The sequence below is a fragment of the Plectrocnemia conspersa genome, unplaced genomic scaffold (genome assembly GCF_051122295.1).
Source record: "Plectrocnemia conspersa isolate PC_06_02 unplaced genomic scaffold, ASM5112229v1 ptg000012l, whole genome shotgun sequence".
Lineage (NCBI taxonomy): Eukaryota > Metazoa > Arthropoda > Insecta > Trichoptera > Polycentropodidae > Plectrocnemia > Plectrocnemia conspersa.
The window spans coordinates 32,048,221-32,059,541 of record NW_028277176.1 but is presented as its reverse complement, the minus strand read 5'-3'; the positions used below and the strand labels follow the sequence as shown (position 1 = coordinate 32,059,541).

The following is an 11,321-nucleotide window of genomic DNA, read 5'->3' as shown; positions in this document are numbered from 1 at the left end:
CCTAACCTAACCTAACCTAACCTAACCTAACCTAACCTAACCTAACCTAACCTAACCTAACCTAACCTAACCTAACCTAACCTAACCTAACCTAACCTAACCTAACCTAACCTAACCTAACCTAACCTAACCTAACCTAACCTAACCTAACCTAACCTAACCTAACCTAACCTAACCTAACCTAACCTAACCTAACCTAACCTAACCTAACCTAACCTAACCTAACCTAACCTAACCTAATACCTAACCTAACCTAACCTAACCTAACCTAACCTAACCTAACCTAACCTAACCTAACCTAACCTAACCTAACCTAACCTAACCTAACCTAACCTAACCTAACCTAACCTAACCTAACCTAACCTAACCTAACCTAACCTAACCTAACCTAACCTAACCTAACCTAACCTAACCTAACCTAACCTAACCTAACCTAACCTAACCTAACCTAACCTAACCTAACCTAACCTAACCTAACCTAACCTAACCTAACCTAACCTAACCTAACCTAACCTAACCTAACCTAACCTAACCTAACCTAACCTAACCTAACCTAACCTAACCTAACCTAACCTAACCTAACCTAACCTAACCTAACCTAACCTAACCTAACCTAACCTAACCTAACCTAACCTAACCTAACCTAACCTAACCTAACCTAACCTAACCTAACCTAACCTAACCTAACCTAACCTAACCTAACCTAACCTAACCTAACCTAACCTAACCTAACCTAACCTAACCTAACCTAACCTAACCTAACCTAACCTAACCTAACCTAACCTAACCTAACCTAACCTAACCTAACCTAACCTAACCTAACCTAACCTAACCTAACCTAACCTAACCTAACCTAACCTAACCTAACCTAACCTAACCTAACCTAACCTAACCTAACCTAACCTAACCTAACCTAACCTAACCTAACCAACCTAACCTAACCTAACCTAACCTAACCTAACCTAACCTAACCTAACCTAACCTAACCTAACCTAACCTAACCTAACCTAACCTAACCTAACCTAACCTAACCTAACCTAACCTAACCTAACCTAACCTAACCTAACCTAACCTAACCTAACCTAACCTAACCTAACCTAACCTAACCTAACCTAACCTAACCTAACCTAACCTAACCTAACCTAACCTAACCTAACCTAACCTAACCTAACCTAACCTAACCTAACCTAACCTAACCTAACCTAACCTAACCTAACCTAACCTAACCTAACCTAACCTAACCTAACCTAACCTAACCTAACCTAACCTAACCTAACCTAACCTAACCTAACCTAACCTAACCTAACCTAACCTAACCTAACCTAACCTAACCTAACCTAACCTAACCTAACCTAACCTAACCTAACCTAACCTAACCTAACCTAACCTAACCTAACCTAACCTAACCTAACCTAACCTAACCTAACCTAACCTAACCTAACCTAACCTAACCTAACCTAACCTAACCTAACCTAACCTAACCTAACCTAACCTAACCTAACCTAACCTAACCTAACCTAACCTAACCTAACCTAACCTAACCTAACCTAACCTAACCTAACCTAACCTAACCTAACCTAACCTAACCTAACCTAACCTAACCTAACCTAACCTAACCTAACCTAACCTAACCTAACCTAACCTAACCTAACCTAACCTAACCTAACCTAACCTAACCTAACCTAACCTAACCTAACCTAACCTAACCTAACCTAACCTAACCTAACCTAACCTAACCTAACCTAACCTAACCTAACCTAACCTAACCTAACCTAACCTAACCTAACCTAACCTAACCTAACCTAACCTAACCTAACCTAACCTAACCTAACCTAACCTAACCTAACCTAACCTAACCTAACCTAACCTAACCTAACCTAACCTAACCTAACCTAACCTAACCTAACCTAACCTAACCTAACCTAACCTAACCTAACCTAACCTAACCTAACCTAACCTAACCTAACCTAACCTAACCTAACCTAACCTAACCTAACCTAACCTAACCTAACCTAACCTAACCTAACCTAACCTAACCTAACCTAACCTAACCTAACCTAACCTAACCTAACCTAACCTAACCTAACCTAACCTAACCTAACCTTTTTTTTTTTTTTTTTTTTTTTTTTTTTTTTTTTTTTTTTTTTTTTTTTTTTCCTTGAGAGGGGAAACCTTCAAAAGGCGCCACTGTTTCAACAGAAAGGTGACAGTGTGGGATTTTTACCCACTAAAACCCCCCTCCGCTCCTACTGCCTCCCGGTACTTAACTTGTCTGTAATGCTTCGAGAGGCAGCGTGGCCCGGCGCACTTCTAGCGCACTTCATTTTGTCTCGGGTAGCTAGAGAAGTGACAAAATAAATCGATCACTTCTCGAGCCCCCTGTCTCTCCTTGCCTGACGGCTATTGGTCGCTTTTGTGCGACTGCAGTCGTCTGATGCTTCTTGCGATGACAGTCGATCGCTTGCCTTTTGCGAACCGTGCGACTGTCGTCGGCTGCCTTTAGTGCTGCGCGCGTGCGGTTGTGGGTGCGACGTCTGTCGATCACTTTGCTAGTCGTAAACTGCTCGGCAGTCGGCGTCTGCTCCTAACGCTGTTCGCACGCGCGCGCTAACCTAACCTAACCTAACCTAACCTAACCTAACCTAACCTAACCTAACCTAACCTAACCTAACCTAACCTAACCTAACCTAACCTAACCTAACCTAACCTAACCTAACCTAACCTAACCTAACCTAACCTAACCTAACCTAACCTAACCTAACCTAACCTAACCTAACCTAACCTAACCTAACCTAACCTAACCTAACCTAACCTAACCTAACCTAACCTAACCTAACCTAACCTAACCTAACCTAACCTAACCTAACCTAACCTAACCTAACCTAACCTAACCTAACCTAACCTAACCTAACCTAACCTAACCTAACCTAACCTAACCTAACCTAACCTAACCTAACCTAACCTAACCTAACCTAACCTAACCTAACCTAACCTAACCTAACCTAACCTAACCTAACCTAACCTTTTTTTTTTTTTTTTTTTTTTTTCTGTGAGGGGGGGAAACCTTCAAAAGGCGCCACCGTGTCTACAGATACAGTGGCAGTGTGGGATTCTTACCCACTAAAACCCCCCCTCCGCTCCTACTGCCTCTCGGTACTTAACTTGACTGTAATGCTTCGAGAGGCAGCGTGGCCCGGCGCACTTCTTGCGCTCTTCCGTTGTCTCGGGTAGGACAAAAGGCAAAAATATTTACCTCTTAACCTCCCTGTCTCTCGCTGCGTCGCGTTTATTTAACGCGACGCAGTTATCCTGGCGGTTGACGCTCTTCTTTTTAGCGCTTTGACGTCGCTGATGGTCTTCTTTCTTGGGTAGTTTGAGAGGTGATTTATCATCTTTCGACCTCCCTATCTCTCACTGCCCCGCGTACGTGTGACGCGATGCAGTTTTCCTTGCGGTAGTAGCTCTTTCAGTTTATAGGCAACATGTCGCCTCGGGATCCTCCTGTTCTGGCTGAATCCAGAACAGGACAAAGGCAAAAATATTTGCCTCTTAGCCTCCCTGTCTCTCGCTGCGTCGCGTTTATTTAACGCGACGCAGTTATCCTGGCGGTTGACGCTCTTCTTTTTAGCGCTTTGACGTCGCTGATGGTCTTCTTTCTTGGGTAGTTCGAGAGGTGATTTATCATCTTTCGACCTCCCTATCTCTCACTGCCCCGCGTACGTGTGACGCGATGCAGTTTTCCTTGCGGTAGTAGCTCTTTCAGTTTATAGGCAACATGTCGCCTCGGGATCCTCCTGTTCTGGCTGAGTCGAGACTGCTTGTCGGCTCTCTCTGTCAGTAGTGGGCTGCTGTGGCTGAGTTGCGCAGGTCTGGAGCTGTTCGTCTGCATGGTGCTTCGCAGCTTTTTGACAGCGCTCGAGCTCAGCTCTGAAAGCGGGGCATTGGGCGCTGCCATAGCGATGCGCGGCGGCGGCTGCGTTGCGGCTGTGGTTGTCGCAGACGATGCACCTTACTTCGCATTTGCAGTCGGCGGCTTTGTGCCCGGGCTGCGCGCAGCTTCTGCAGAGTCCGGATCGGTCAGGCGCCTTGCATCGCGAGGCGACGTGGCCGTAGGCGGCGCATCGGTAGCATCTGAGCGGGTCGGCGCGGATCCTAATGCGGCATCGCTTTAGTCCGATCCTTATTCGCCCGTTCCTCAGCAAGGTGTCTAGTTTTGCAGTGTGGGGCACTTTTGCGACGCACACTTGTGTGTCGCAGTAGGCATCTCTCTGTGCCAAGATTATGATGTTGCCGACTCCCTCGCTGAGGGACTCCGCTAGTGCCTCCGTGATGTCGCCGACGGACGCGTTGTAGTCGAGATCCCTCAGGGTGATTGTTGTTGTATCTGCTGCTCTGGTTGGCCTGACAACTGTCGCTCCCGGTCCTGCCGCCTCCATAAGAGCGGCTTTTAGAGCGTCGGCTCCTTCGCCGCCTCTTCCTAGTCGAAGGACCAGCTCCCCCTTCTGGGTGCGCTTGTTGGTGCGAACGTCGACACCGGTGCCCTTCATGGCGACGCTTACCTGGCGGAGTATGCTCGCGTACGATTTTGGGGCTTCTCCGCTGCAGGTAAGCACGAGCGTCTCGGTCGTTGGGGCTCCTCTGCGTGGCCTAGGCGCGGTTTTCTTGTTTGTGGTGGCGGCTGGAGGTGTAGGGTTTTGCGCCGCTTTTTTGTTCTCCTTGGTGGCCTTTGCTAGTTTTCTGCGGCCGGCCACCTTGTGATCTTTAGAAGGCGGCTTTTTAGCGGCGTTAGAGGTTGCATCGGGCCTGGAGGGCGTCTTGGTTCTCTCCCGTGGCTGTTTTGGTACCGGAGTTTGAGGATTTGTTGTTTGCAGGCTTTTTGGCTCCAATTGGTCGGGTGCTGGAGGTTTGTGGCTGCGTAAGGAAGTCTGCGCTGCTGGTGCGGCCGTGGCTGGTTTGGTGCAGGTATCGGGCTTAGCTTTGACCGTGTTTTCTGCCAGGATCAGCCTTAGCATCATTATGCCCTCCTTTATGGGTTTGTGGACGTTCGGGTGGCTAACGATAAACCTCGCAAGGTCCATTACTTCCTTAGTGATGCGGGCTTCGCGGTCGGTTGCTTCCGGTGACATGGTTAGTTTATTTGTATAGGTAATTATATTTGCAAGTTATTGAGGTTAGAATGTAGAGTCAAATTGTTCAGTTTTAATTTTTGCAGTTTGAATTATTATTTACTGGAATGTTATTTGTTGAAGTATTTAATTTTTTAAGTTTGATTTTATAAATTATTTTTATTTTAGAAGTAATTTAGTTGTTAAGTTTAAGTTTTTATAGTTTGAATTTTTATTTTTTTTTTTTTTTCCCCAAAAGTGTTAGTATCGGTGTAAATATGTTTTTGTTTAGGGTTGTCCGCCAGAGCTTAGTTGCGCAGTCACGCCGTTGGTGTGTGTGTGGCGCTGCGATCTGCCGCGCCGCGTGGAGATCACCGAAGCGGCCGGGCGTGGCAAACAAGATGGCCGACGGGACGCACACTTCACAAAGTGTTCCCTTGCGTCGCACTGGGTCACTTTTTAGGGATGAATGCTTTGCTTTGTGTTAAGGGCAACCCTCCGCGAATTTTGATGTCACTTGCGCCTCCAGAATCGACGTTTGAAAAATCGTAAATACATCGATCTTTTTCGATTTTCTGCTCTCTCCGTCGTCCTAGCAAAGCTCTTGAGGGCTTATCGGAGAGGTCTCAAAAGCGCGCACACGATGATAGTTTATAGTTTAGATTTATAAGTGAATTGAGTTGTATAGAAGTAGTTCAGTTGTTAAGTTTTAGTTTTTTGCAGTTTGTATTATTATTTACTGGAATGTTATTTGTTGAAGTATTTAATTTTTTAAGTTTGATTTATAAAAATTATTTTTATTTTAGAAGTAATTTAGTTGTTAAGTTTAAGTTTTTATAATTTGAATTTTTATTTTTTTTTAAAAGTGTTAATATCGGTGTAAATATGTTATTATTTAGGGTTGTCCGCCAGAGCTTGGTTGCGCAGTCACGCCGTTGATGTGTGTGTGGCGCTGCGATCTGCCGCGCCACGTGGCGATCAGCTGAGCGGCCGGGCGTGGCAAGCAAAATGGCCGCCGGGACGCGCACTTCACAAAATGTTCCCTTGCGTCGCACTGGGTCACTTTTTAGGGATGAATACTTTGTTTTGTGTTAAGGGCAACACTCCGCGCATTTTGATGTCACTTGCGCCTCCAAGATCGACGTTTGAAAAATCGTAAATACATCGATCTTTTTCGATTTTCTGCTCTCTCCGTCGTCCTAGCAAAGCTCTTGCGGGCTTATCGGAGAGGTATCGAGAGCGCGCACAAGGTGGTAGTTTATAGTTAAAATTTATAAGTTAATTAAGTTGTATAGAAGTAGTTTAGTTGTTCAGTTTTAATTTTTTGCAGTTTGTATTATTATTTACTGGAATGTTATTTGTTGAAGTATTTAGTTTTTTAAGTTTGATTTTATAAAAATTATTTTTATTTTAGAAGTAATTTAGTTGTTAAGTTTAAGTTTTTATAATTTGAATTTTTATTTTTTTTAAAAGTGTTAATATCGGTGTAAATATGTTATTATTTAGGGTTGTCCGCCAGAGCTTAGTTGCGCAGTCACGCCGTTGATGTGTGTGTGGCGCTGCGATCTGCCGCGCCACGTGGCGATCAGCTGAGCGGCCGGGCGTGGCAAACAAAATGGCCGCCGGGACGCGCACTTCACAGAATGTTCCCTTGCGTCGCACTGGGTCACTTTTTGGTACTGAAAACTTTGTTTTGGGGTCAGGGAAACCCCCCGCACATTTGATGTTAATTTCGCACTCGAGATCGACGTTTGAAAAATCATAAAAACATCGATCTTTCTCGATTATCTGCGCTCTCCGTCGTCCTACCGAAGCTCTTAATGGCTTATCGGAGAGGGCTGGAGAACGCGCACACACTGATACTACATTCGCCTCGGTAGGCGAATGTTTACTCCTTGAGCCGGCGGCGAGCGGCGGAGCTCGCGCAAAACGATCCGCTCCGTTCGGGGTGCGGCGCACGACTAACCTAACCTAACCTAACCTAACCTAACCTAACCTAACCTAACCTAACCTAACCTAACCTAACCTAACCTAACCTAACCTAACCTAACCTAACCTAACCTAACCTAACCTAACCTAACCTAACCTAACCTAACCTAACCTAACCTTTTTTTTTTTTTTTTTTTTTTTTTTTTTTTCTGTGAGGGGGGGAAACCTTCAAAAGGCGCCACCGTGTCTACAGATACAGTGGCAGTGTGGGATTCTTACCCACTAAAACCCCCCTCCGCTCCTACTGCCTCTCGGTACTTAACTTGACTGTAATGCTTCGAGAGGCAGCGTGGCCCGGCGCACTTCTTGCGCTCTTCCGTTGTCTCGGGTAGGACAAAAGGCAAAAATATTTACCTCTTAACCTCCCTGTCTCTCGCTGCGTCGCGTTTATTTAACGCGACGCAGTTATCCTGGCGGTTGACGCTCTTCTTTTTAGCGCTTTGACGTCGCTGATGGTCTTCTTTCTTGGGTAGTTTGAGAGGTGATTTATCATCTTTCGACCTCCCTATCTCTCACTGCCCCGCGTACGTGTGACGCGATGCAGTTTTCCTTGCGGTAGTAGCTCTTTCAGTTTATAGGCAACATGTCGCCTCGGGATCCTCCTGTTCTGGCTGAATCCAGAACAGGACAAAGGCAAAAATATTTGCCTCTTAGCCTCCCTGTCTCTCGCTGCGTCGCGTTTATTTAACGCGACGCAGTTATCCTGGCGGTTGACGCTCTTCTTTTTAGCGCTTTGACGTCGCTGATGGTCTTCTTTCTTGGGTAGTTCGAGAGGTGATTTATCATCTTTCGACCTCCCTATCTCTCACTGCCCCGCGTACGTGTGACGCGATGCAGTTTTCCTTGCGGTAGTAGATCTTTCAGTTTATAGGCAACATGTCGCCTCGGGATCCTCCTGTTCTGGCTGAGTCGAGACTGCTTGTCGGCTCTCTGTCAGTAGTGGGCTGCTGTGGCTGAGTTGCGCAGGTCTGGAGCTGTTCGTCTGCATGGTGCTTCGCAGCTTTTTGACAGCGCTCGAGCTCAGCTCTGAAAGCGGGGCATTGGGCGCTGCCATAGCGATGCGCGGCGGCGGCTGCGTTGCGGCTGTGGTTGTCGCAGACGATGCACCTTACTTCGCATTTGCAGTCGGCGGCTTTGTGCCCGGGCTGCGCGCAGCTTCTGCAGAGTCCGGATCGGTCAGGCGCCTTGCATCGCGAGGCGACGTGGCCGTAGGCGGCGCATCGGTAGCATCTGAGCGGGTCGGCGCGGATCCTAATGCGGCATCGCTTTAGTCCGATCCTTATTAGCCCGTTCCTCAGCAAGGTGTCTAGTTTGGCAGTGTGGGGCACTTTTGCGACGCACACTTGTGTGTCGCAGTAGGCATCTCTCTGTGCCAAGATTGTGATGTTGCCGACTCCCTCGCTGAGGGACTCCGCTAGTGCCTCCGTGATGTCGCCGACGGACGCGTTGTAGTCGAGATCCCTCAGGGTGATTGTTGTTGTATCTGCTGCTCTGGTTGGCCTGACAACTGTCGCTCCCGGTCCTGCCGCCTCCATAAGAGCGGCTTTTAGAGCGTCGGCTCCTTCGCCGCCTCTTCCTAGTCGAAGGACCAGCTCCCCCTTCTGGGTGCGCTTGTTGGTGCGAACGTCGACACCGGTGCCCTTCATGGCGACGCTTACCTGGCGGAGTATGCTCGCGTACGATTTTGGGGCTTCTCCGCTGCAGGTAAGCACGAGCGTCTCGGTCGTTGGGGCTCCTCTGCGTGGCCTAGGCGCGGTTTTCTTGTTTGTGGTGGCGGCTGGAGGTGTAGGGTTCTGCGCCGCTTTTTTGTTCTCCTTGGTGGCCTTTGCTAGTTTTCTGCGGCCGGCCACCTTGTGATCTTTAGAAGGCGGCTTTTTAGCGGCGTTAGAGGTTGCATCGGGCCTGGAGGGCGTCTTGGTTCTCTCCCGTGGCTGTTTTGGTACCGGAGTTTGAGGATTTGTTGTTTGCAGGCTTTTTGGCTCCAATTGGTCGGGTGCTGGAGGTTTGTGGCTGCGTAAGGAAGTCTGCGCTGCTGGTGCGGCCGTGGCTGGTTTGGTGCAGGTATCGGGCTTAGCTTTGACCGTGTTTTCTGCCAGGATCAGCCTTAGCATCATTATGCCCTCCTTTATGGGTTTGTGGACGTTCGGGTGGCTAACGATAAACCTCGCAAGGTCCATTACTTCCTTAGTGATGCGGGCTTCGCGGTCGGTTGCTTCCGGTGACATGGTTAGTTTATTTGTATAGGTAATTATATTTGCAAGTTATTGAGGTTAGAATGTAGAGTCAAATTGTTCAGTTTTAATTTTTGCAGTTTGAATTATTATTTACTTGTTTTAAGTTCAGGGCAACCCCCCGCAAATTTTGGTGTCAGTTGCGCACTCGATATCGACGTTTGAAAAATCGTAAATACATCGATCTTTTTCGATTTTCTGCTCTCTCCGTCGTCCTAGCAAAGCTCTTGAAGGCTTATCGGAGAGGTCTCGAAAGCGCGCACGCGATGATAGTTTATAGTATAGATTTATAAGTGAGTTGAGTTGTATAGAAGTAGTTCAGTTGTTAAGTTTTAGTTTTTTGCAGTTTATATTATTGTTTACTAGAATGTTATTTGTTGAAGTATTTAATTTTTTAAGTTTGATATAATAGAATAATTTTTTATTTAGGAAGTAATTTAGTTATTAAGTTTTAGTTTTTATAATTTTTATTTTTAATTTTCGAAAAGTGTTTATCTGGTGTAAGTATGTTATTAATTAGGTTTGTCCGCCAAAGCTTGGTTGCGCGGTGTCGCCGTTGTTGTGTGTGTGGCGCTGCGATCTGTCGCGCCGCGTGGCGATCAGCTGAGCGGCCGGGCGTGGCAAACAAGATGGCCGCCGGAACGCGCACTTCACAAAATGTTCCCTTGCGTCGCACTTGGTTAACTTTTAGCGTTAATAACCTTGTTTTGAGTTCAGGGCAACCCCCCGCAAATTTTTTGGTGTAAGTTGCGCACTCGATATCGACGTTTGAAAAATCGTAAATACATCGATCTTTTTCGATTTTCTGCTCTCTCCGTCGTCCTAGCAAAGCTCTTGAGGGCTTATCGGAGAGGTCTCGAAAGCGCGCACGCGATGATAGTTTATAGTATAGATTTATAAGTGAGTTGAGTTGTATAGAAGTAGTTTAGTTGTTTAAGTTTTAGTTTTTTGCAGTTTGTATTATTATTTACTGGAGTGTTATTTGTTTAAGTATTTAATTTTTTAAGTTTGATTTTATAAAAAGTATTTTTATTTTAGAGGTAATTTAGTTGTTAAGTTTAAGTTTTTATAATTTAAAATTTTTTTATTTTTTTTTCAAGAGTGTTAATATCGGTGTAAATATGTTTTTATTTAGGGTTGTCCGCAAGAGCTTAGTTGCGCAGTCACGCCGTTGATGTGTGTGTGGCGCTGCGGTCTGCCGCGCCACGTGGCGATCAGCTGAGCGGCCGGGCGTGGCAAACAAAATGGCCGCCGGGACGCGCACTTCACAAGATGTTCCCTTGCGTCGCACTGGGTCACTTTTTGGTACTGAAAACTTTGTTTTGGGGTCAGGGAAACCCCCCGCACATTTGATGTTAATTTCGCACTCGAGATCGACGTTTGAAAAATCATAAAAACATCGATCTTTCTCGATTATCTGCGCTCTCCGTCGTCCTACCGAAGCTCTTAATAGCTTATCGGAGAGGGCTGGAGAACGCGCACACACTGATACTACATTCGCCTCGGTAGGCGAATGTTTACTCCTTGAGCCGGCGGCGAGCGGCGGAGCTCGCGCAAAACGATCCGCTCCGTTCGGGGTGCGGCGCACGACTAACCTAACCTAACCTAACCTAACCTAACCTAACCTAACCTAACCTAACCTTTTTTTTTTTTTTTTTTTTTTTTTTTTTTTTTTTTTTTTTTTTTTCCGGAGGTAGGAAATCTTGCATAAGACATCCCCCGGCAACGCCGGAGGATAGTGTCAGATTCTTACTGACTAAAACCTACCCCCACCTACTCACCACGGACGTCCCGGAAACCGCCGTTAGGCATTACTTCGCGATGTCAGTTGTCTTGTTAGTTTTTTGTTTACTAACGACCGCCTTGTCGGCGGAGTCTCTCTTCACTTTCTTTAATTTTCAAGACATCAGTTGCGAATATAACCCAAGCTGACCATGCAGACTGGCAGCTCAGCATGGAGGGCGTCATGCTTTCGGGAGTCAGGGGTTCCTCACTC

At 46.4% G+C, this 11,321-nt stretch overlaps 1 protein-coding gene across 1 annotated transcript; it reads right to left on the bottom strand.

Moving 5' to 3' along the window:
* Positions 1 to 5,951: 5,951 nt before the first annotated feature.
* Positions 5,952 to 10,048, bottom strand: LOC148229020 (uncharacterized). The gene has a single exon (XM_088199390.1). It carries the CDS (start codon positions 9,317 to 9,319, stop codon positions 7,955 to 7,957), a length of 1,365 nt encoding a protein of 454 aa, XP_088055516.1. The 5' UTR covers positions 9,320 to 10,048; the 3' UTR covers positions 5,952 to 7,954.
* Positions 10,049 to 11,321: the final 1,273 nt, after the last annotated feature.

Bases quoted from the DNA above. Each gene is read 5' to 3' on its own strand.
- LOC148229020 (XM_088199390.1), bottom strand. From the start codon at position 9,319: ATGTCACCGGAAGCAACCGACCGCGAAGCCCGCATCACTAAGGAAGTA.